The sequence below is a fragment of the Mustela erminea genome, chromosome 2 (assembly GCF_009829155.1).
Source record: "Mustela erminea isolate mMusErm1 chromosome 2, mMusErm1.Pri, whole genome shotgun sequence".
In the NCBI taxonomy this organism is placed as follows: Eukaryota; Metazoa; Chordata; class Mammalia; order Carnivora; family Mustelidae; genus Mustela; species Mustela erminea.
In genome coordinates, this window is record NC_045615.1 from 23,975,530 (window position 1) to 24,003,475 (window position 27,946).

The window sequence follows — 27,946 nt, forward strand, 5'->3', positions numbered from 1 at the left end:
GATCTCCCTGATATGAGGAAGTGGTGATGCAACATGGGGGCTTAAGGGGGTAGGAGAAGAATAAATGAAACAAGATGGGATTGGGAGGGAGACAAACCATAAGTGACTCTTAATCTCACAAAACAAACTGAGGGTTGCTGGGGAGAGGGGTTTGGGAGAAGGGGGTGGGATTATGGACATTGGGGAGGGTATGTGCTTTGGTGAGTGCTGTGAAGTGTGTAAACCTGGTGATTCACAGACCTGTACCCCTGGGGATAAAAACATATGTTTATAAAAAATAAAAAATTAAAAACAAAAAAAAACACAAATACTTAGTGGTGTCCTTTAAAGTAGAAAAGTTTTAAATTTTTATTAAATCCGATTACTCAATTTTTTCTCTTACGGATTATGCTTTTGGTGTCACATCTCAGAATTCTTTGCCTACTCCAGGGTCATGAAGGTTTTTCTCCCACATTCTGAATTTTTTTTTTTTTTTTTTTTTTTTTTTTTAGTTTTAGCTCTTAAATACATGTCTATGATGCACTTTGAGCTAATTTTTTATGAATACAGTGTGTTGAGTGCTGAAGTTCATTTTCTTGCAATGAAATTTTCTTGACTATCTAAATGTCTCAGCACTATTGTTCAAGGATTATATTTTCCTCATTGAGTTGTGTTAGCACATTTCTTGAAAGCAAATGGATTTTATTTCTGTATTCTCAATTTTGTCCCATTGATTTATATGTCTATTTATTTACAAGTATCAGACCATCTTGATTACTGAGGCTTTAATAATTAGTTTTGAAATCAGGTAGTTGGAGTCCTCTAACTCAGTTCTTCTTTTTCAACATTGTTTCAGCATTGTTCCAGATCCACTGCATTTTAGCTCTTCAATATCTCCAAGAAAGTCTGCTAGACTTTGAGAGGGACTGCACTGACTTTTTAGATCTGGGAAGAACTAACATCTTAATCATACAAAATCTTCTCATCCATGAGTATGGAATGCCTCCATTTATTTGATGACTGTCTTAAATTTCTATCAGCCATATTTGATAGTTTTCAAGATACAAACCTTACACTTCTGTTATCCAGGAATGAATCCAGGAATTCCCCACCCTTTCTAATCTGGATGCCTTTAATTTCTCCCTCCTTCTTTTCCTTTCTTACTGCACAAGCTGAAATCTCCAATATAGTATTGATAGAAATGGTGAGGATGGGGATATTTTAGCCTTCCTGATCAGTCTTTCAACACTGTTTCCCAATTATTATATCTTTCTTTTGAGCTCCAACTGCCTATTCAGTATTTCAGTACCGACATCACTCAGGGCTTTCAATCTCAACAGATCTAAAACTAAATTTCTCATATTTTGTCCATCACCTCATCTTCACAACCTCGACCCCAAACTTGGGGGGACAGATACACAACTATTCCTTCTCCAGTGTTCCCAATCTCAGTAGATGCTATTCAGCAACTTAAACTAAAACTTGGCAAGACACACTGGACACCTCCCTCTCTTGTCATCCTCCATTATCTAACTAGTCTCCAAGTCACACAAATTGTATGATCTCAAAATTTCTAAACAAGGATGTCTCTCTTTAACTGCGTTATCAGCATCACATATCACCTGGATTTCCACAATAAACTCCTTTTTTTTTTTTTTTAGATTTTATTTATTTATTTATTTGACAGACAGAGATCACAGAGAAGCAGGCAGAGAGAGAGGAGGAAGCAGGCTCCCTGCTGAGCAGAAAGCCAGATGCAGGGCTTGATCCAGGACCCTGGGATCATGACCTGAACTGAAGGCAGAGGCTTTAACCCACTGAGCCACCCAGGCGCCCCTAAATTCTTCTCTCTGAACTGACACTCTTCTTCCCAGAATCACTAAATTCCAATGATATCTGCCTTCCAACATTCCTTAAAAATACTGGAACCTCACCTTATTTCAGGAATTTTACATATGATATTTCTGCTTTCAAAAGTAAGCTGATTCTATTCTTTCAAATTAAAACTTAAAAGTCACATAGAAGGACATTTCTGACCACATAATCCAAAGCATCTCATCTCTACTCCACTAATCACTATTATAACACCCTTATTACATTCCTCCCATCACTTACACATTAATTTATTTTGTCTGCATATCTGTTAAAACATGCATGGGTAAGATGGTATCTATCTTGCCCACTGCTGGATAATAAACACTCTGTTAGTGTTTGAGATCTATTCAAATAGCTGGTTTAATGAATTAACCTACATCCAGCTTTCATTAATTGTGGGAAATCATTACAAAGATTTTCCAGGTATGATAACACATATTAGTTGATGAATAAAACTTTAAAAATAGATAATTAGTAGAAAAAAGACTTTCTTATTAAGATAAAGAAATTTACTGTACAATTCTGAGCTGTTTCATTCTGAACCTGACATTGGTCATTAAATTATAAAACTAATCAAAATCCTCACGGGCATTATAAAGCAACTACTGCTTATCATCTAGAAAGTCCACTTTAGGTGCCCCTTTTAAATAAGAGTTGTACCCTGTGGTAGTTTTAAAATATGTTCATAGATTCTTTGATACTTTCTTTCTCTTTTATTTTTTTGATACTTCCTCTTTAAGAAATGAAACTTTTCCCCTCCCTTGGAGCCTGGGCTATATTTAATGACTACATTATAACAAATATAATGCAGCAGAATTGAAAACCTACTCGACCTATCACAGGTAGGTCATAAAAAGACACTGGGGCTTCTGCCTCATTCTCTTTTGAATCACTTACTCTGGGAAAGTCAGCTTCCATGTCATGTAGACATTCAGACAGCCTATGAAGAGAAGACTTGATAGGAAACTTTTATTTCTTCTTTTCTAATCAAGATGATCAGTAGTTTCCCTTCCTGGTAATGCTTTTCTGTGGATTTTGAATTCAGATAATGCTGCACTCATAGAATAACTTTAAACATTTGTCTTTCTTTTCCATTTTCTGTAATAGTTTGCCTAGAAACGGTATATTTCTCCATTTAATATTTCATAGAATTTGCCAATGAAACCATTTGAGCTAGGAATTATCTCTGTCAGAAGACTTTCAACTACAAATTCAATTTCTCCTGTAGAGGTATTAAGGTTATCTATTGGATGGAAATTTGTCCATTTCATCTAACTTGTCTAAGGAACACAAATTTGTTCATAATATATCCTTATTTTCCTTTAAGTATCTGTGAGACCTGTTGTGATGTCCCCTCTTTCATCCTTGATAGTAGCAATTTCTGTCTTCTTTTTCTTCATAAGTCTTGTGTATATATTTATTACATATATTAATCTTTTCAGAGAAACAAATTTTCATTGCATTGATTTTTATTTATTGTTTTTGCTTACATTTTTATTAATGTTCGGCCTTTATTATTTTCTTCTTTCAACCTATTCTAGTTTACATTTGTTCCTCTTTTTCTAGTTTTTTCAAATAGAAGTTCAGTTGACTCAAAATGATGCATTAATAATCATTTAATATGAACTATAAAACAGAAGGAGTTTAAAATAAGTAAGAAAATTAAGTAAGAAAAAATACTAATACAGATAATTTTCCAAATTTTTCTCATATAAAACAGTACCTGGTTTGAGGTAAACCAAAACTGGTTCCAATACCAACACGAGGTAGATAATTAACCACTTTCTTTACTGTTGCAGGGTCTGGGAAGTTGAACATTACAGCAACTATGAAAAATCATTTTTAAAAGTTAGAACACAACATAACTTCCTTCTTGGAAAACTGACTTCTTGGTCTAATAAAATATCTACTCTTATTTCAGGTATACAATTCCTGCCATATTACTTTTATTATAGTGCATACCAAGTTTTAGTATTAATAACCACAGGTAATAATCATTTTATTTATAAATACCTTAGCCACAGATAGTTTCTTCTCCAAACACTGTCAGAAATTCTAAAAACTGTTGTTGCATTAATGTGACATGAAGCTGAGATTAGCTACATTTTGAATTTACAAAATTGAATTTTAGCAACTTAAACATATATATCTTGAGTTTCTATAAATATTTAAAGTTTTAACTTTACATATTTAACAGTCTAACACCAAAGATACTATAGATATAAGTACTAAATTGTCACATATTTATTTCCAATGATGAAGTTTAAAAATTATTCTCTTTACAATTTTTATGTTTAATAATTTGTATGCTCACATAATCCAGAACAATGTGTGACCTAAAGGAAAACTTTTCCTCTATAGTTAATAATCAAATTTAAATGTTTTCTAATCATCTCTACGTATAATACCACAATTTGAGACTATCAAGAAACACAACCAATACACAATACATATTTAGTACATGAATCTTAATTTATTAATCATTATAAATTTTTTATCTTCTTAAGAAATATGAAAATAAATTCAAAATCATGGGAGAGAATTTCGAAGGTATCAATTTGGACAGTCTTAAAATTTTAATTCTATTATAATTTTAGCATCATAACCACTATGTACTCATCTAGAAAATGATCCCTTTTCTCTACCCAGTTTAAAAAAAATTCTTCAGAAAAAATTTATTACTCTGGTATAGTTTTAAATACTGGCATTACCAGCAAGTTTCAGGTAAATAAGCACATGATCATTCACTAAGGTGTCATATATACATATCCAACATACCTTCTTAATAAGCTATCCCTATATATCCATTATTACATTAAATACAGGGGGAAAAAAACTACAACAGAAAAACTATCATAATGTTATGGCAGATAACAAAGGTCATGAAGGAAAGGCGAAAGAAAAACACACAAAACCAAGGGTGCATAAGAAATTTTAAAGGAGTAAAATATGAACGAGGATGAGCAAGTAATTAATACTGTAAGAGTGTAACAAAACCCCTTTGGGACAGTGAAAATGCAGGCTGAACTAAAGAGTGAAACATTCACTTGATTATTTGCCTGGAAGAATAATGTTTACATTGGGAAAAAGAGGTATGTATAGGGGAGACGACCAAATAGGAAGGGAAGATACATCTCCATCTAAAGAAATCTGTATTCTAAAAAGACACTTCACTCCATAAAGGGAAAATAATGTGTGTATGGAATATACCTTACTTTGTGTAGATTTTTTAAAATGACAATGTGTAGAAAATAAAACTTCAATCTACTTATGTATAAGGAGTATGTACTATAAGTCACTAGGTTTTATATATTCTCCCTGGTATGCCTCCACTCATATCCACCAATGCTTTTACTCAAGTTCACCTTGTCTCTCCTATTTGTCTTAATGAATTTCAGCAACTTCCATTTTAAACCCACAAATCGAATTTTAGTTCTTTCAAGAATGATGTAATACAAAGCAACCAGGACACTTGAGTACCATTTTCTGATGGTCCCTTTATAAATGGCAATAGATTAGACTAAAGATTGAATAAGTGTATCAATTATTTGATTACCCTCTCCCCTCTATAAATGCATCCACCTTCCAGAAGGAGTTTAAGCATCAGAGCAATACTGAGAACATCAAAATTCCCCAACTGATTAAATAGTTAGTTATTCGCCATATTTAGAAAACTTTTCACTAATCTTTAATATGGCCAGAAAACTAAAACTACTACAAATAATTCTAAGAATGACCAAATGGGGGAAAAAAAAACCATGAAAATGCATGACCTCAAAAAATGAGGTCAGTATGGCAGAGAGTAGACTACAAATTACTATCTAAATAGAAACAATACGGTATGTTCAAAAATAAAATCTGAAAGAGATGGAGGGTAGCTTTATAACAATATACTTCTGAAACATATTACCTCTGTTTGCCATAAAGATCTCCAAAGCTGTATTTTGCAAAAGATAACGACGAGAAAAGATTGATCGTATCTCTGTGAATAGCCATTTTCCATGCAGCCCTTCTGTATATGCCAGGATCTAGCGAGGAAAAAAATAAGCCCAAGTAAGTAACAACAGTTTAATTTTTTCTTTTTGTTTTTTTCCCCTGAATAAAACAGAAAATACCCTATTAAGAAAAATAATTTCTAAAAACTGCAAAAAGTTATGAAAATAATTTGGAGGGAGACTAAGAAAACAGACTGCAACTTACATAAAGGAAACAATGAAAAAGCAGAGCAAAATTATAAAACATCTATTTAGAAATATATTTGGGGCATTTAGAAGCACTCATGTGGGGCACCTGAGTGGCTCAGTGGGTTAAAGCCTCTGCCTTCAGCTTAGGTCATGATCCCAGGGTTCTGGGATTGAGCCCCACATCGGGCTCTCTGCTCAGTGGGGAACCTGCTTCCTCTCCTCTCTCTGTCTGCCTCTCTGCCTACTTGTGATCTCTGTCAAATAAATGAATTTTTTTAAAAAATCTTAAAAAAAAATAAAAGCACTGATGTAATCTGATGCTTTTCAGGAAATACAAATTTCACTATTTAGTGATCGGGTTTTGAATCCTGTTATGGAAAGTTAAGTTTTAGATAAAAAGAAGGAAAACTTCAGAAGAATGCCCTACGTCCTTATAGATCACATATACAATTCAGTTTCATATAATACAAATTTAATGTACTCAGAAATATATTTTTTGTTATGTGAGGTTTTTATCAGGTTTTGTTTAAGTACAGTTGAAACACAATGTTACCTTAGTTTCAGGTGTATAACTTAGTGATTTGACAAGTTTACACATTATGCTATGTTCACTGTAAGTGTAGCTACCATCTGTCCTATTATATTGCTATTACAGTATTATTGACTGCATTCCTAATGCTGTGCCTTTTATTCCTCTGACTCATTCATTTCTTAACTGGAAGCCTGTACCTCCCACTCCCCTTCACCCATTTTTGCCCAGCCCCATCCCTCCCCTCTGGCAACCCTCAGTTTGTTCTCTGTATTTAGAGGTCTGACTCTGCTTTTTGCTTAATATTTGTTTTGGGGGTTTTTTTGGTTTCTTTTTTTAGTTTCTATTGCAGAAGTACCTTTTATATGCTTTAAAATATATATTTAGAGCAAATCCTAAGAGTTCTCATCCTAAATATATATTTAGAGAAATTTCCCCTTTTTCCTTTTTTAAAAAAATTATATCTATATGAGGAGATGAATAAACATATTGTGGTAATCATTTCACAATATATGTACAAGAAACCATCATGCTGTATTCTTTAACTAATACAGTGATGTATGTCTGTTTTTTAATAAAACAAAAAATTATATATATCTTCAGGTTCATAACTTCAAAAAAAACATCACATTTTAAGGTCACTGTTAAGCCAACAGTCACTCATTCAGAAAGCACAAAGACTGACTGTATAAGAGGTTAAGTATCATTTTGTCAGCTAGGCTAAACACAAACCTGCAAATGAACTCAACATAATCTCTCTATGGAGTAGGTGGTTGTCAGAGTAACTTGTTACAATTCTTGTCATCCCATGTGACAGACGCAGTAGCTTAGAATGCTTTGCCAACTCAAAGTAATCCTGTCTTTAGTCCTAAGCCACTTTGCTGCTTTGTTATTCAAGTTTTGTTTTTTAAAAAGTTCATTTCAAAAGCTTAATTATGAAGGTGTTAAAGGAAAACCAGATGTGGCATTTCTTACATAAGTACTTCACCTAATATTAATTTAATAAAGAAAATGAGATGCATTTACTATCAAAACCTAACGAAAATCCCTGAAAGCAAATAATTAAGATATCTCTTTCTCAAAAGTAACCGCCATTAAAAAATTCAAATAGAATGACATGTGATTATGATATTGAAAGGTAGGGACAAAGATGAGATAAGCAAGGAGAGGAAAAAATAATAAGAAGAATTTATCCCACAAGAACTTTCTTTTTCTATATTCATTTCCATATTCTAGATTTTAAATACAAAAAAATCTATATTCCTCAATGTAAAAATGCAATTTCTTTGGTTAAAAAAAACTACCTTATTTAATTCACTAAGTATGTATTTAGATCTTTCTACGAATTCTATTTTTGGCACTAAGGATCTAAAAACAAAAGAATAACTCCAAGTCTCAGTGTTTTTTGAAAAACAAAACAAAAGTTCTAAGGACCAAACAAACTTTTAGTTTTAAAACTGGTGATACAGACATCTATTTTCATTCAGCCAATACCTGCATAAATAAGATCAGGAGAAATGAACAGGAAAAGAAAGAATAAAACTGTAAGTCTTACTCTCAAGATTTTTTGAAAGCAGAGGCTACATGTACATGGTCTCTCACCATGACCAGTAGGCCCAAGCCTCCAGAGCCTACAGTGCCTCCCACTTGGTCTCTCTATCTTACCATAGCAGAATCTACCATGACCAGAGGAGCCAAAGAAAAAAAAATTTTAATAGAATTTTAAAATATAAATCAGATCACATCATTCATGCATTTAATGACCATCCCACTACATGCATAATAAACACTGACGCTCTTTATAATTATTTATAATGCCTTACATCTGAGACTCGCTGATGAGCCCAATTCATTCCTTTTTGGGGCCTTCACAGATATTTTCTTGTCTGACTCAAATGTTCTCCCAAATCCTCACATAATTAGCTGATTCTCACATTAGATTTTTGCTCCAATGTCACCAACTCAGAGAAGCCACTGGATCTAAACCCCACTTCTTCCATAACCACCTCAAACTCATCAGATTTCCTTCACAACACTTATCATTACTTGAAATTTTTATCAGCTTGCTTGTCCATTGTCTCTATTTAGCACTAAAATATTAGAGTATTAGTTCTACCAGAACAAAGACTTTTAGTATACTCTATTTCCACTGTCTAGAACAATGTCTGACAAAAAGAAGATGTTTTTGAATGATTACATGAGTCAGTGAATAGTAACCTAAGCTCAATATATGGCCCAAATTCATTTTGTTTGGACCATATGACATTTTAACAAAATATTGAGATTTCTGGTTTCTCAGAAAAACTAGGGCATCTGTCAAACCTAGATCTATCTGCCACATGGTAACAACTGACATACACCCATCATTTTGGCACAGAATCTACTTATTCATTCATTTACTATTAACTGTCCAGTTCCTGTTGGCATTTGAATTTGCCACCCTAGACTTACCAAATAGGAGACAATCTAGTATATGTTCTGTAACACTTAGACTCCAACCTAGTATCGAATTATTAGTAAGGAGAATGAGAGCCAGACCAATTAAATAGTTAATACAAAGTCCCTTGGGAAGTTAGTGGCAGAGTCCAGCCTACTTCCATATTCTCCAATACAAAAATACAAAGGTTACAATACACATTCTACATTGTCACATTTGTAAAGGACTTAAATATTTGTTAAACTATAACTCAACTTATCAGAATGTTCATCAACTACATTTGTCTTCTTGTCCTTGGGTTATAGGTGAAAGAAGGAAATCAAAGAATACAAATAACAAAGACTCCTCTAAGGTCTATGATATGCTAAGAATATCACACACTATCCTGAAAATTCTACCTTTTATATCTATAAAGCTATATAATAAAACCTGTTGCTCATAATGGTGGGTTCAGTCATTATAAGATCATGGCCATGCAACAAAACATTTAATTATATTCAAAGATACTTCAATTATTAATAAAAACATGCATACTAAAACATTATTATAAGATTTTTAATGTACTGAAGGTTTTCTAACAAAAATTCAATTTATATCCCATACCTTTAAACAGTATAGTTATTAAAAAAACTGACTTAAAAGTGGGATGCTTCTTTAAAATGTTTTATTACCAAATCATCTTCACAACTGCAGAAAATGACATAAACCCCATGTACCCATTACTCAACCATATAAAATCCTCACATTTTCCCGTCTTATTGCATATCTTTAAAAAATAAAGCATTTTAGAGGTATTGACATTCCCATATATAACTCTTCCTAATCTCATTCTCCTTCTTTGTGAGAGCAAATCACTATTCTTGTTTTAAGCTTCATCATTTCCATGTCAGTTTTTACACTATTAGTACATATACATCCATAAATAATATCCACCATTGTTTTATATGTTTTCAAACCTGATATAAATCAGGTATCATACTGAAGGTATGACAGTAGTGTGCTTTCAAATTAAATATAATTTGGTCTATTGTGTTAAAAGTGAGAGAAAAAGAAACAGGAGGAGAGAAGACAAAATTATATAAAATTGCCATAAGTATCAAAAATTAAAATCACACACAAAAAACTAGCATGACTTAAAGAGAATTAACAAATGAAATTCTATACTTACGGTCAAGATAGCTGGGTTAAAATGAAACAAAAAATCTTTTAAGTAATACAAGTAGTAGCTGAAATTGATATAATAACATTTCTTTAAGGTATTTATTTGGAAAAGGTGTCAGTACTGAAATGCAGCTGAGGCCTAGCTAAGCAAGAGGTTTATTTCTTATTGGAATAGTATATTCCTGGTCTGAGGCTTCACTTCAAAGTCTCTAGAGTTCAATTAAAACTGGATTAGGTAGAAGCAGATCCTTCTTTGGGACTTTCTGTTCGCTGAAACTCTACATACACTGACAGCACCCTAGACAGAGGTCTAGCCCTCCAATGAATCAGTTGCTATGGAAACCGTATCATTACCATTGCTCTGCAGTTATGACCCCAAGTCTAGAATAGCTTGAAAGCTTAAGCCCACAGACTCTTTGAATGTTTATCACCTTGTTTTAATAAGGTTAGTATTAATAGTAAAAGTAAATTCAACTTTATTTTTTTATAATTTGTTTAACAAGGATATTTAATTAAAATGTTGAGGTAAGAGAGGAAAGAAAGAAATCAGCACTTAATTTTAAATATACACACATACACATTCATCAAGTGTATATACCATTTCTTTACATTAAAAATATCAAACATATCTTTAAAATTTTTACCTAAAAATTGAGCCTTCTGAAAAGGGATATATTATTTTTCCCAAATAATACACACAATAATTTCTTCTATCTTTCAAATAATGTACTGTGAATACATATAAAAACTTCTTCATCCTGTTGCATTTATTGGCTTAAAGGAAATCATTTTTTCCACTTTCCTTTTAATCATTTATTTTGAAAAGCTTATGAATTTATTCAAATATAATCTTCTGTTTGCTCATCCTGAGAGAAACAGAAATGTATTTACTGCCCAATTGCATAATTTTATTGAATATCAAGCTTTAAAAGAATTTTTAAGTAGTCTCTAAAAACAGTCATATTTGCTTCATTTAAGTAAAGAAAAAAAGTTTTGTTTTCAAAAACAATACAAACTACCCTCAGTAAATTTAAAATGTTTTTTAAAATTTTAAAGGGAAAAATATAAAAATGATAAAATCTTTTACCTCAAAAATAGAAATAGGTGTTTGTATATAAAAATCAGTAAAAGGCTTTTTAAAATACTGTTCTTTCTTAATGTTTAAGACTAGCATTGCAAACACTAGTCCCACATATTTGTCAGGTTTTGGAGGGTTTACTTTGAGGCAATTTCATATTGATTTCTGAAGAATTTGATAATAAAAGTAAAATGAGATAATATATATCACCAAGTATACTTACAATTTTGTAACAAAACTTTTTTATAAAATATATAGAATATATTTAACATCATGAAAAATGTTTCAAACTTAATATACAAAATATAAGCCAATCATTCTATCAATTAAGCGATGACACCACTGGAAGGAAAGTCAAGAAAATATTCATATTCCACTTTCATGAAAAGCAATTATAAATTAGTCACAAAGATTATACATTAATTTGAGAAAACAGTAAATATTTGAAATATATCTAAAATGAACAATAAAATGTTTTCATTTTAGATATATTTCAAATATTTACTCTTTGAAATATACTTCAAATACTTCACTGAATAATATTCTAATAGCAACTCATCACTAGATAAATTTACAAATTTTACTTATAACAACTGCAATGTTAACAAACTAGTAGAAAGTAATTTTAATCAAGTATTTTAAAGTTTACCATGCTGTTATTAACATAGTTTTTGGATTTTGCTGCATACAATTTTCTCTGAAATTTGTTATCAAAGCATGGCACTTAACGAGTTTATTCATAAACTCAGAATTTATTCTAGTAATACTGTATTCTAGTTGGCTTATGGATTTACTTCATCACCTACCATAGAACTATTAAGTTTTCAAAGATAAATTCTTAAGTAAAACTTAGAGGTCTTATTGAATTTAAAAATGATATATAGTTGGTTGATTAAAACTTTACAATAGTAATTTTGCTATTAAATATTATCCATGAATATGCAGAATGTCTCCAAACTTTGAAAAGAGCAGAACAATGATAACAAAAGTACGAAAGTTATGAATATGAAAGGAAATTACCTATTAAATTAATTATGAGTTATTTAATTTTTTTCCTTCTATATAGTAAATTTCCTCCTGCTTACTAGTTACTATGATGTAGTACAGTATTGTCCTTAGCATTTTCATGGGTGACAAATTCAATTAAACATATTCATTACTCTAATGTTCTACTTGGCAGTTTAGTCAGTATGAAAAATTAAAAATATATAAATAAAATGCTATGTGACCTCTGTATTGATTGGGCTAAAATGGTTTTAGCCTGGGTGTGGATGATGGGGCAGCTGGGAGGGGCAAGAGGGGAGCACACAAACACATACACTCTTATGTTTTCTCTTCCAATTACTGAGGGAGATGATAAAACCACAGCAAATGATGTATCAGCTCATTTTATCTTATCGCTTTGGGGCTAGGTGACAATGAAGTTCATATTTCACTGGCTCCCATTGAAGATTGTGAAAATTACTTGCCCTCATGACCTGAAATTTCACTAGAAGACAGAAATTTCTCTTCTGCAAAGTAATGCAATTTTTCAGATGTCAACCTTTAGCCCAGCTTTAAAAATTAATTTCATTTATATTAACCAATGATATTGATATTTTCACAGCACACTCTTTGATACATGAAGCACTGACTGGCAAACTGATGTTGCTTTAGATGGGTAAAACTATTTTATTTTAAGCTGTTATGGCAGACAGATTTATGGCAAACTGAAATTCCCATTTCATAATTTAATATTTGTGCTGGAGTAGTGCACCTTTAAGCCCCTGGCCTGTAAATAATTCAGACGATTTAGTTGGTTCTGTTTTATTTTCAATATTCTTCAGCTTCAAAATAATTTGCATTCTAAATGATGTATCATAAAAGCGATCTCTTACTTAACATTTAATATATATCTTAATGAGTCAAAAGCAAATGTGGCAATGCAGAAGTATAAAAAGAAGGTATTTATATATCATCAACTAAGTTTTAATTTAGTTTTTTAATTTAAATACATCTGCATCTAATTATTTTTAAAAGAATCCAAAATATACCACAAAAGAATATTAAGGAACATGAATGTACCTTACTTTATTTTTCACAGCACCATGTGAGGTAAAGGTATTACACCTTCAGAAAAAGAATAAACTTAAATAACTACCTGAATTAAAGAATAGAGATACCTAACTTTTAAATACAAACATAATAAAAACAAAACCACAATGTCAATTTTATCATGAAGAAGGTGTTAAAGTGTTCCATTTGATTTTATTATGAGATAGAGAAATTACCTTGCACTATATACAAAAAAGAAAAACTTCAATATTTTGGATTAGTAAAAGAATTACTAATATATAGTCTGGAATCTTAGCAAGTTTATTAACTTTGCCCAGTAGAGTTTTGTCTATTTCAAATGATTCCTTGAAAAGACAATCATTACCACCAATACCTTTTGTTTTTTTTTAAGATTTTATTACTTATTTGAAAGCGAGGGCACATGTGAGCAAGTGCAGATTCCCCACTGAATAGATAGCCCAATGCGGGGCTTAACCCCAGGACTCAGAGATCATGACCAAAGCCCAAGGCAAACAATCAAAAACAACTGAGCCACCCAGGCGCCTCATGACCAACACCTTTTCATTTTATTAATAAGGTAAGTTAAACATAAGTATGCATAAATTTATGCATTAATCTATACTCTCAAAATCAGAAAAAGGCAAAAAAGACATTTCCCTCATTCAGCTATTTTCTCTCTAAAATTTTCTTAACACCGCTCTGGCCAACTTTCCATCCTCAAAATCACTTTTGCATTTTTTATGCTAACAATATGCAAATTGTTTTTTATTCAAACATGCTTATATTTAATTTTTCCTTACATCAATGATATGGGGAAAATGATAAAATAAATTATAATTAATGATTTTTCCATTTTGATTGGGAAAATTCCTAGCAACACCTCAAAAACTTGTAAGAATAACATGCTATTGTCACTGAACTCAAGCTATGAAGTATTTTTTCCTGTTATTCCACATATTGACTCTCTAAAGTCAGGAGCTTTCTGTGCCTTAATAAAAAGTTTAATTTCAATCAGCACTAATAAAAAAGTACCTAATTTTAAATATATTGGAATGTTGTATAATAAATACTTTTAAGACAATCAAAAGACACAAACTACTTTTCTTCTCAGTGCCAATTCTTACTTTATGAACTCAAACTCAATTTCAAATTGGTATCAAAAGCTCTCCATAAATTTGTGAATTAAACCTCTAAGTTAGAAGTACCATCAGCCAGCCTGTAGCTAGACTACTTTTTGTAGCAGGTACAATGTGATTTAGCCATTAGAAGTTTCTCTGGTGAAAGGGAAGGGAAGTAGGGGCAAAAATGAACTATTGGGATTTCATCAAGATCAAAAGCTTTTGCACAGCAAAGGAAACAGTTAACAAAACCAAAAGACAACTGACAGAATGGGAGAAGATATTTGCAAATGACATATCAGATAAAGGGTTAGTGTCCAAAATCTATAATGAACTTGGCAAACTCAACACCCAAAGAACAAATAATCCAATCAAGAAATGGGCAGAAGACATGAACAGACATTTCTGCAAAGAAGACATCCAGATGGCCAACAGACACATGAAAAAGTGCTCCATATCACTCAGCATCAGGGAAATACAAATAAAAACCACAATGCGATATCACCTCACACCAGTCAGAATGGCTAAAATTAACAAGTCAGGAAACGACAGATGCTGGCGAGGATGCGGAGAAAGGGGAACCCTCCTACATTGTTGGTGGGAATGCAAGCTGGTGTGACCACTCTGGAAAACAGCATGGAGGTTCCTCAAAATGTTGAAAATAGAACTGCCCTATGACCCAGCAATTGCACTACTGGGTATTTACCCTAAAGATACAAATGTAGTGATCCAAAGGGGCACGTGCACCGGATGTTTATAGCAGCAATGTCTCTAATAGCCAAACTATGGAAAGAACCTAGATGTCCATCCACAGATGAATGGATAAAGAAGATGTGGTATATATACACGATGGAATACTATGCAGCCATCAAAAGAAATGAAATCTTGCCATTTGCGACGACGTGGATGGAACTAGAGGGTATCACGCTTAGCGAAATAAGTCAATCGGAGAAAGGCAACTATCATATGATCTCCCTGATATAAGGAAGTGGAGATGCAACATGGGGGCGTTAATGGGGTAGGAGAAGAATAAATGAAACAAGATGGGATTGGGAGGGAGACAAACCATAAGACACTCTTAATCTCACAAAACAAACTGAGGGTTGCTTGGGGGGGTTGGGGGGGTGGGTTATGGACATTGGGGAGGGTATGTGCTGTGGTGAGTGCTGTGAAGTGTGTAAACCTGGTGATTCACAGACCTGTACCCCTGGGATAAAAATACATTATATGTTTATAAAAAATTAAATTAAAAAAATACTGAAGGCAAAAACAAACAAACAAACAAACAAAACTCCCAGGATTTTAACAACAACAACAAAAAAGTTTCTCTGGTGAGTAAGATATTTAAATTAATTAAAGGGAAAACCTTTGCTTATCTTCAAGAAACTTGCTTTTGTTCTTCAAAGAGCAAAGAACAGAGATAAAATGCAAAATGGTAAAGAGAATTTACAAAGAATTTCATGCCAACAGCCTCAGACTCCCAGGACACTTTTTTTCCTAATTAGAGGAAGATATTTTTCTACATTATTATACATGTATTTTTATTTTATTTTATTTTATTTTTGCTTTCTTCCTGAACTAATCACTCAGTTTGTTTAGCTGGAGTCAGTTATAAACAAGTAGTACAGGTTTCTATATATTCCACAATAGAGCATACACTAAATACCGTGCTTGTATTTAATTTCGGATGTAGTCTTTCAAAAAGCAATTTTCTTGAAGAACCTACTGTATTACACAGAACTTTATAAAAACAATTTAAACGAGATTTGGTTAACCTGATTCCACTGTATAACTCCATAACATTGCAAAACCTCCCCAGACTGGAGTTCTTCTTGACAGTTCTCTGAGGTTAGGCCACTGGTCTTAGTCATCTTTCTGTTCTATTTATAACACCTACCACAGTGCCAGAACACAGAAGAAGACAGAGACTGGTGAATACAGGGTCAGCCCAACCTTGCAAACTATATACACAAGATTCTAGGACACATGACCACAAATATTGGAAACCAGAAAGGGGTAGAAAAATGAGATGCAAAAAGTAACATAGCATTTTTAAAAAATCAAATTCAAGGGTCAGAGTACTTTAACTTCCAACCAAGATAAAGTAAGAGGCCAGATTTACCCTTATACACAAATAATATTTAAAACAGATGGATGGAAAAAATTATTTTCAAGACTGTAAACATCAAGAATGAAAGACAACGATCCCTGAAGGACGAGAAAAAAAAAGTGGTGACACAAACTATTACCCCAGCTCACTGCCTCAAGAAATCTGCATGCTCCAGAGCAGCAGGAGTACGCCGGGCAGAACACTGAGGTCTCCTGAAGTACAGACAACAGCGTGGAGTGAGAGCAAGGCTGCCAGGTTCATAGGGCACAGCAGAAGAATGGAGAGTGATGGAAAGTAACTGAGCTTCTGCGTGATCCATAGTCTTTTAGCTGAGTACTCATCAACCCATGTGTTAAAACAAAAACAAACAAACAAACAAACAAAAAACAAACCAACAACCTGAAGCCAGGAAAGAATTATCCCTCCAAATTACAAGGAACAATACCCAGAGCTCAAATGCCAAGGCAAAAAAAACAAAAAACAAAACAAAACAAAAAAAACCAACTCATAATTCATGGAGCACTAGGTAAAGTACTTAGAAGGGTTTTGCCTCCCTAGGGGGGAATAATTAGCCTGAAACTAAATGTTGCTCTGGTCCTACCTACCAAACTTGTTTTGTTTTTAAGATGTTTATTTATTTATTTGAGAGAGAGAGCGAGCGAGAGAGCGAGTGCACATGGACACACGCACAAGCAAGGGAATGGGGCAGAAAGAGAGGGAGAGGGAATCTCAAGCAGAATCCATGCTGAGCACAGAGCTTGATCTCCAGAACCTGAGATCAAGAACTGAGCCAAAACCAAGAGCTGGAGCTTAACCCAATGAGCCACCCAGGTGCCCCCTACCTAACAAACTTAAAAAGCAGGATCCCTATGGATCAAACTATTTCTAAGTAACTTAACTGTATCACAAAACAATGCATTAAAATATTTATAGACTAGAACACAACAGGGTAAAATTTATCACAGCTGGTATTTAATTCAAAATTACCAGACCTACAAAAAAATCAGGAAAATATCACCCATAATGAATAAAGAAATTAAACAGAAATGACCCAGAAATGACCCAGATGACTTCTGTAGAAAAGGACATCAAATCAGACAAAATAGATTTTAGAACAAAAAATATTACTAAGGATAGATAACACCAGATCTATCAGCTCATTTCACTGATATGATATGAAATGATCTGATAACAGAACATTTCACTGAGAGGCCATAACCATTCCAATTGTTTAGGAACTGAGTAACAGTGATTTAAAATACATGAAGCTGCTTTGGTGAGTGCTGTGAAGTGTGTAAACCTGGTGATTCACAGACCTGTACCCCTGGGGATAGAGTATTATGCCTCCATCAGAAAGGATGAATACCCAACTTTTGTAGCAACATGGACGGGACTGGAAGAGATTATGCTGAGTGAAATAAGTCAAGCAGAGAGAGTCAATTATCATATGGTTTCACTTATTTGTGGAGCATAACAAATAGCATGGAGGACATGGGGACTTAGAGTGGAGAAGGGAGTTGGGGGAAATTGGAAGGGGAGGTGAACCATGAGAGACTATGGACTCTGAAAAACAATCTGAGGGTTTTGAAGGGACGGGGGGTGGGAGGTTGGGGTACCAGGTGGTGGGTATTATAGAGGGCACGGATTGCATGGAGCACGGGGTGTGGTGCAAAAATAATGAATACTGTTATGCTGGAAATAAAAAAATAAAAAAAAATGCAAAAAAAAAAAAACAAAACAAACAAACAAAAAATAAATAAAATACATGAAGCAAAAACTAAGAACTAAAATGAGAAAAATATAAACCCACAATTATAAACAGATTTCAACATTCCTCCTCAACAATGATAAACAAGGAGGTAGAAAACCAAAAGATATGAAGAAGATTGACTATGACCGAAGACATTTATAAAACACTTCATTCAAACACAACAAAATATAAATTTACACAAACAGCATATTTTGGGTCAAAAGACCAAGCTGCAATAAATTTAGCAGACTCATATCATATAAAGTATATTCTCTGACAACAATGGAATTAAATTAGAAATCAATAACATATATCTGAAGAATTCCCAAGATTTGAGAGACTGTACTTCTGAATAATTCATGGGTCTAAGAAGTAACAAAAAAGAAATTAAAAACCATTATGAACTGAATATAAATGAAAACACAGTATGTAAATAATTATAAATTGCAGCTAAAGCAGTGTTTAAAGGGAAACCTTTAGCACAAAACACATATACTTATGGTTAAAAAAAAAAAAAAACAGTTCTCACATAAGTGATTCAGCTTCCATTTAAAAAAACTAGAAAAATAGCAAACTAAATGCAAAGTAAGCAAAAGATGTACAAAATCAAAGTAAAAATCAATGAAGTAGCAAACAGAAAAATAAAAGAAAAAACCCAATGAAACAAAAAACTTCTTCTTTGAAAAGAACAATACATTTTATAAACGTCTGACCTGACTAATCAGGCAAAACAGAAAAAATACGAATTACCAATAAGAGGAATGATATCAATGAATGATCAATATCAGGAGAGAGGAAACATTACTACAGATTATGTAGACATTAAAAGAATAATAAGGGAATATTATATACAACTTATTACCACAAAATTGAACAATTTTTTATCAATGGACAAATTTCCTGAAAGACACAAACTACCAAAGCCCCCTCAAGAAATAACAGATAAAATGAATAACACTATATCTATTAAAGAACTAGAACTCACAGTTCTATCTAATTTTCCCATAAAGCAAATTCTAGGTCCAGACAGTTCCACTGGTGAATTCTACCAAATACTTAAGAAAAAAAGAGAGTACCAATTCTACAAAACTCTCCTAGAATATTAAAGAGAAGGGAATAATTGCCAACTCATTCCATTAGGCCAGCATTACCCATTAAAACCAGAAAAGAGCATTATAAGACAAGACAATTCAAGTGGCAATCTCTACTTAAATATTTATGTAACTTCTTTGTCTTGAGATTTATTGTGGATACTCTAGAAAATAAATGGATTAAATGTCATCTCCAACTACCAGAAGAAGCTTTTCCAGTCTTCCACTTTCACAAATTTTTCATGAATGCACCCACCTGTCACTTACATTTCTCAAAAATGTCTATACCAGTTTCCTTTGGTCCTATATTCCAACTTTGCTTCCTTTGGATTTTAGTGGGGTTGCTGAATTCTCACCTTCTCATTTTATACCAAGTGATTTAATCTATAACCACTGTTTCTAATACCAAACCATTCAAGGGTTTCTAGTGATGAGACATTAGAGACATTAGATTACCTCCACTTGGGAGAGGTCCGTTTTGGACCCATATATCCAGTCACTTACCATGATGTCTTCTAAATTTTCAAATTCAACATATATTCACTTACTTTATTGCCTCAAGAGCTATCATTAGTCCACTGGAGAATACTTTGGTAAACGGAGTCACAAATACCATGTAAACCACAAAGAAACCTGAGTCATCCTAAACCCTGCACTCATTTCCTTTTGATTTCCCTACTGGCACCTACAACCCTGCTCTAGGTCATATGTACTGAAATCACCTTTAGAGTAAGTCCTCATCATGTATGGATATTTTCATAGACATGTCTCATGTTCAAACCATATCCTGTAACATACACACTTAAATCATGCTATGCTTAATATGCCTTCCAATGTGCTGGTCTTCCAGTCTGGAAGGCAATCTCTTTTAATGAGCTCAGTAGAAGAGGAGGTGGTGGTGACTGTATTAGAGTAAGAGTAGGCAGTAATAGCAACAACTATTACAAAATATAATTTAACTAGAGTCCATTAAATGCCAGGATTATGTTAAGTGCTTTATTTCAATTAGTTACCAAAATGATACTATAAAATGTCATTTTCGCCGTTTTATATATGAGGAAACACATTTAACAGATATTACATGATGTAGCCAAAAACACATAACTAGTATGAGGGTAAGCCAAGTCTTTCAGGCTTCTAAAATTGTACTCTAAGCCACTACATAGTATTTCCTCCATGGTGAACTTCTCCTCTCATTCTAAAAGGCCAAGACAATGTTTCGTAACACTTCTGACTTTCCAAGCAGATTCAACCATTCTCTATTTTGTGCTATCACAGCTCTAGTACCAATTCCATTTATTTGTAAATGTCTCCCTGACTACACAGTAATATGTCTACATACCTAAAGACATACCTGGAATACTTGGTACATTACAGAACTCAGTAAATGTATACTCAATGAATAAATGAGATCAAACATTTCAAATGAAAACTAATTCCTCATCTCTCACTCCTTGCTTCTACAATCATTCAAAACTGAGTAAGAGAGAGAGCTCTAGACATACTAAAGGAGCGAGCTTTGCGTCTTAACTCCTGGTAAGGTTATTTAGTGGAGCCATGATCAAGGTTAGCAAAATTTTTTGTTCCCAGAGAGAGAGGTTAAAATGACCTCTCATAAGTACTAAAAAACTGGGAATTTATTATTTGGTTTTCCCTCTTAGTACCCCCCTTTAATTCTTTCCTGTTATTTTTGCTCACACAATTTATTATTTGGTTTGCTTTAAAGGGAACTTACTTTAAGATCAAAAAAGTTGAGGCTTCCCTAGGAATTGAAATTTTAAAAAGCACCTATTAAGTATCATTGCCCTGTGATAAATTACTAGCACCTAAAAGAAATGTCTCCTAACACCTCAAACAAAAATATTCTTAATATATATGCAATATGAATTTGCTACATCATCTAAAAATATTAAATTATGCTCTAGAAGACAAGAAAACAAATGGGATAGCTGAGAACCAAAAGAAATAATCACCACTGATAGTAAGATGGTAATATGTCATAGAGATAAAACTCAAAAGCTATGTTAAGTAGAAATAATGAGTAGAATAGCAGCTTCTGAGAGAATTCAAAAGGTGCTAAATATGGATAGAAATTTTAAAGTTAGAAATCTGTTAAGGCTTGTTAAAGATAGAATATACTGAAGTATGACAATTAAAAAAGGGGTTCTTTCAGATAAAGATGGAAAGACCAACTCTTAAGATATAACCATGCCAACTTTGCTTTGGTTTGCTGATTTTTCCGTAGGTCTTGAGAGTGAGGCAATAATTAACCTTCTGTTCCAGACACTCTTTTCAAGATTGTATGGACAACAAACAGCCTTGGAAGAGATGGTGTCTCACTTGGAGCACAAGGAAGGTTTGTTTACTGTCCAGTATGATAAAGATAATGATAAACCCTCTGGGGGCAAGGGACAAACTTTACTAACCATCATAAACATTTGGGTTTCTAAACATTGAGGATGCCTAACTGGGATGTAAACTCACTGGTGCACAGTATCTACCCAGGATTTTTGTGTTAGCCAGCTCAGACTGCCACAACAAAGTATCAAAGACTGGGTGGCTTAAACCACAGTAACACATTTCTCACAGTTCTGAAGGCTAAAGAGTCCTAGGTCAAAGTGCTAGTGTAGTTGGTTCCTGGTGAGAGTTCTCTACCTGGTTTGCAGATGGTTGCCATTCACATTATCCTCACATGGATACAGAGAGAGAAAGGAGGGAGGGTGGCAATCATTCTCCTCCTCTTCGTATAAAGCCAAACTTCTACTGGATTAGGGTGCTAATTTTATGAACTATCTCCTAAAAGGCCCACAGTCACAACTGGGATTGGGGTTTCAACATATGACTGGGGGGTGAAGAGGGAAAGCATAATTCAGTGCCTAGCACCCACCCACATCACCTCATGAAACTGAGGGACAAATATTTAGGGCAATTCACTCATTTAGACACATAATCTGTTTGTTGTGTTAGAAGAAAATTCTTTGCCTCTGACCCAGGCGTCTCATGTCTTCTACTAGCATCCATGAAATTTTCATAGAAAAAAAACTGTTAGCTTGCAAGTATGGTAAAATTTCAGACCTCTCACAGTTCTTGACATTCTGGATGACAACTAAGTTAGGCTTAACTTTGCCACCCAGCCAATTTCAATATGCCAAGTTGTCATACCCAATATGGTCTGATTCTGGTCCCTATGGGTTTTATCAGCACAAGAAATTCAGACAAAAACAAAACTATTCAGAAGGATAATTGGTTAGCTCTAACTGTGGCCAGGTATACTTGCTGTTGCATCTCCAATAAAGCAACTGTGTTTCACTGGCCTTTCCATCCTGATTCCCTTGCTCAATACTGGTACTCATAGTACTATCAACAGGGAAGGGTGATGAGCAGAGAAAGAGACAGAACATGTAAATGTTGCATGACTAGGATTAAAGTACTCTGCCCACTTGCATACTATCCTAAATTCATTAATTTACTCCATCTCAAGTTCCCTTTCTTCTCATTTTGCGTTTGACTTAATAAACCACATGATTCAAGAATCTTAATTTAATCTGTGAGTTTTTCTGTTCTGTGATCTCTGGGATGATATCCTTGATAGTATGTATGGAAGTTACCACTCATAGAACAAGTACACAGCTGACCTTTACCTAATCTTAAAATACAACTTGGAAAAATTATTCTAGGCCATAGGGAAAAAACAGGAGTCTCCATAATTCATCAAGTCAGAATAATCTTAATGCTGAAAACATAGCAAAAGAGAGACTATAAAAAAGGAAAAAAGTAAGAGCAACTTCATTACTAAATAAAGATATAAAACTTATAAATAATCCAGAAGTAAATAAAATCCAGCAACATATTGTAAAAATAATATTACCAAGGATGGTACTTTCCTGGATTCCAAGAGCGGTTCAATTCAGAAAATCTACAATATTATACTGACAAAATCAACAAATTAAAAGGGAAACATTATATAATAATTTAATAGATGCTGAAAAGGTATTTGATCAAATTCACAAAATAGTCATAAAAAAAATTCTAGCAAAATTGTAATGGGAAAAAAAATTACATATAATAAAGGATTTTGTCAGAACCCAACAACAAATATTAGCTATGTGAGCTGGGGACAAACATGTAAACTCTAGACTCAACAACAGTATCCATTTCATATACTTGTTTTGAAAAATAATCAATGTATAGTTAATAAAACAGTGCCTTGCCCATAAATATTTGTTAGCAATTATTACAGTAACAATTATCATCAAATTGCAAAATTTGTAAAAACTAAAACGCAATAAAATCTAAAAGGTGGTATAAATACTGAAAGGAAGGGATAAAAACTGTTAATATATCAAAAGTACTCTATACAAATATTAAATAAACATGGAATATATTAATATCTGTTCTCTGTTTTTGTAACTGGCACTTAGGTACAGAAAGTATAAAAAATAGTGCATTCATGGGGCGCCTGGGTGGCTCAGTGGATTAAAGCGTCTGCCTTCAGCTCTGATCATGACCAGGGTCCTGGGATCGAGCCCCACATCAGGCTGTCTGCTCAGCAGGGAGCCTACTTCCCTCTCTCTCTGCCTACTTGTGATCTCTCTCTCTCTGTCAAATAAATAAAATCCTTTAAAAAAATAGTACATTCATAATAACAAGAAAAACTTTAAACACTTATGAATAATTTTAACAAGAAAGGCAGAGAGGAGAAGTAAGACAAAATATATAAAGTATTAAAGGAGCAAGAAGTACAATTTAAAACCAAAAAGAATGCTTCTGATAGGAAGCTTTAACAGTAAAATGTAAATTTACCAAAAACCAATACATAAGTTTAATGTTTTGCCATCAGAATAGCAATGGAGCATCTTCTGAAGACTAATGATTTAAAGTTTATAGAACAGTATACTATAATCAGAAAACAGCAAATAAAAGAATGAGAACAGACTAGTAAAAGGAAGTACACTATCTTAAACACTATGCAGATGCAATAAAGACTTAAATAAATATATTTTAAGAACATTGGACTAAGTCTGGTATTTCCTACTTCTTTTTTTTTTTAAGTGTAAGTAGTGACAGACAAAGCTGTCAACACAGCTTAATGTGGTATGATGAACGGTGAGTAAATCACTTAGATTGGATACTGAGTTGCATACACTCAGCTCTCAGTTGTTCTTCCTATGACTGCATCTTCCTATGACAAACCATAGGACACTCTTAATCTCACAAAACAAACTGAGGGTTGCTGGGGGGACGGGGTTTGGGAAAAGGGGGGTGGGGTTATGGACATTGGGGAGGGTATGTGCTATGGTGAGTGCTGTGATTGTGTAAACCTGGCAATTCACAGACCTGTACCCCAGGGGATAAAAATATATGTTTATAAAATAATTTAAAATTTAAAATTAAAAAAAAAAAAAAGGGAGGGAGGGGAGGTAGGAGCAGAGGGAGAGGGAATCTTAATCCCATAATCCAGAGATCATGACCTGAGCTAAAATCAAGAGTCAGATGCTAAACTGAATGAGCCACCCAGGTGCCCATCAATGGTATTTTTTAATTTCCATTTTTAAATTATTCATTTTTCCTATACAGAAAAACAATGGATCATTTTCTTTGATTTTGTATCATGGACATTACTAAAATCAATTATTTTTGAAAGTATTTTGTATATTCCATAAAATTTTCTCCAGATACAATAAAACTGTTTGCAAATATTGTTTTATGTTTTCTTTCCTATTCATACGGTATTTCTTTTTTTATTTGCATTATTGCAATAATATTTCTTCTAATAGTTTAATCTCAAATACTGATAAATCTCCTTAATATATAATGTAATCCTAAAACAGTATAGGCCTTTTCCCCCTTCCTGTCATTGTACTATCTCCCCCTTTTCTGTGAGCTATGGCCATGCCATTATAGTTGTGGAGCTATAAACTCCACAATGTATTATTGTTATACCTCCTGTAAAGAGTAAAGTATGTTCTAAAAATGAATTAAGAAATGAGGAAAAATGTCTTTTAAAAGTTGTTTTTTGTTAAGGGGTGTGTGGGTAGCTCAGATGGTTAAGGATTAGACTCGTAATTTTGGCTCAGATCATGATTTCAGGGTCATGAAATGGAGCCCCACATCAGGCATGTAACCTGCTTAAGATTCTCTCTCTCCCTCTCCCTCTCTCTCTGCCCACTGGCCCTCTAAATAAATAAATAAATAAATAAATAAATAAATAAATAAATAAATAAATAAAATTTTAAAAACTTAAAATTAAAAAAAAGTTTTTAAAAATATTTAACCTACCAATTTTCCTCTGGTATTTTCATTACATGTATGTTAGAGCATGTGGCATTGTCATATATCTGACTGATGTTCCGTTTGTTTTGTATGAGGTTTTTTCTTTCTTTCTATGCTATCATTCAAATAGTTTCTATTGCCCTTTCTTGTGTTTTACTGATCTTTTCTTTTGCATTGCCTAATACACTGCTAAACTTAGTAAAGTTTTCAGTTCAAATACTATATTTTTCATTTCTAAAGCTTGGCCTCTTTTCATAGTTTCCATTTTTATAGTGAGATTTCACCTACGTTTCCTGTCTGTGTCGTGTTTTCTATTTTAAGACCTTGAATGTTTTTATATCACCTTTCCATGTAAGTGTTTTTAATTTTCTTCATTATTTTATTTTAACCATTACTTAAATTCTGAATTTTATTTGGATTTCACCAATTTTTCCAGTTACTGTCCTCTTTCTATTCCAAGATCTTAAAAAAAAAAAAAAAAACTCAAAAAACAGACAAATCAACAACAACAACAAGAAAAAAACACATTGCATTTAGATTTCATGTCCCCTCAGTCTCCTCTGGTCTGTAACTTTTTTAGTCTTCCTCTGTTTTTCATAAACTTAAAAATCTTGAAAAGTACTGGCCAGTAATTCCATAAACTATTTCCAGTCTGGGTTTGTCTGTTGTTTTCCTTATAATTACAATGGAGTTATCAGTTTTTGTTCAGGATACCATAAAGTGCCTTTTTTGTCACATCATATGAGAGAATTATAGAATATCTACATGACACCACTGGTAATAGTAACCTTCATCACCGGTTAAAGTAGCGTTTGCCAGACTTTTCCTTTGTAAAGTTATTATTATCCCCTTCTCTTACTCTAGTCTTTGGAAATATCACTAAGTTTACTCCATCCTCAGAGGGAAGTAGGTAGAGTGAATTAAGTTCCATCTTCTAGAATGGGGAATATTTATGCCACACATATATACTAGATTTTAAAATGCCATTATTACCATCACTTCCTGTACACTTGCTATTGAGTGATTTTTTCTCCTAGACTCACATTTTCCTCCTTTGTGGCAGGAGTGTACATAGAGTGTACATACAAATCCTGGACTCTTTAAGGGGATAAGCCAAGATACACATGCATTAACACTGATTTCACTATGCTCTAATCAATGGAAAATAAACCACACAAGTGCACAATTCAGGTCTTTTGTACATTATCAATAATATGGACTTTGTTTCTTAAACTTAATATTGCATTAATTAAGGTTTGTACGTATAGTTTAAGATGTACACTTCACTGAAGAAGAAATGTAGGTAGAATTTGGAGTAAAAAATGATGTTTAAGTTTGTACTTTGCTAACGGCTGAGAATTCTTTCGATCTACAAATGTGGTATATTTCAAAACAGAATCTATAAACTAGCAATCAATCTAATAAAAACAATATTACAAATATTTGTTTGACTCCTGGGCTAGGACAGAAAGTGCTATTTTGCCCCCCCATAAATGACCACATCATATAAAAAACCATGAATTCTAATCATCCAAGGCCAGAAGGCCTCTTTATTTCTACCCATCTCAACCCCGAAACTTGACAGAAGCAATCGTTTTTATAGAATTTAATAATAATTCAAATTTTCTAAGAGTAGCCGATGCATATTTTGATAATTGTTCACAAAGTCCAGGATCTCCTTAATACACCGTCCAACTACATAGGGTCAACTCTACTAAACTAAATAAATTTTAAAATAGATTTAAAACCTGTATTACTGAAAACAAGCAACTTTTTTCTATTAATGTTTTATTTAACAGATAAGCCATTAAATGAGCATAGAAAGGATTGTTCATATTCTACATATTTGGAAAACTGAATGCAATATTATTTTACAACGTTTCTGGCAAGGAAATGACTTATTCTGGCTATTCTGGCTTTTTCTTTCCCCCATCTAAGAGAACACATTTTAGTTTCATAGTTTTGCAGTTATGTTCTTTTTTTCATAGTCCCAAAGATTCATTACTTTGATGACCATTTATCAAAAACTCAAGTTCAATCTATAATACCCGCTGAGATAGCAAATAATTCAGCCTCAGTGACCGCATGTGTGAAAATGGGCTGTGTCCTAGATAAATGGCCTACCTGCCTCTGACATAGATTAGGTCATCATTCAAACTAACCACACATCTCTACAAGAAATAGAAGAAAATACAGGTTCACTTTAGCAAAGGCTTCTGCTTTAGTGTAGATTTTTCCTTTAGATAGTTACGATGTCATCAAAATATCACGGCAAAGGTTTGAAAAACCAAGATGTAGTAATATAA

General features: G+C 33.2%; 1 protein-coding gene across 3 annotated transcripts in view; it reads right to left on the minus strand.

The window, feature by feature from the left end:
• LRBA (LPS responsive beige-like anchor protein) overlaps positions 1–27,946 on the minus strand; it is a 731,121-nt gene that overhangs the window by 202,889 nt on the left and 500,286 nt on the right. For all 3 annotated transcript variants that reach the window (XM_032332488.1, XM_032332486.1, XM_032332485.1), the window contains 2 exons: positions 5,765–5,882; positions 3,578–3,680 (listed from right to left, as the gene is read on the minus strand). In XM_032332488.1, coding sequence (XP_032188379.1) covers positions 3,578–3,680; positions 5,765–5,882 — 221 coding nt within the window. The remainder of the gene's footprint in view (positions 1–3,577; positions 3,681–5,764; positions 5,883–27,946) is intronic.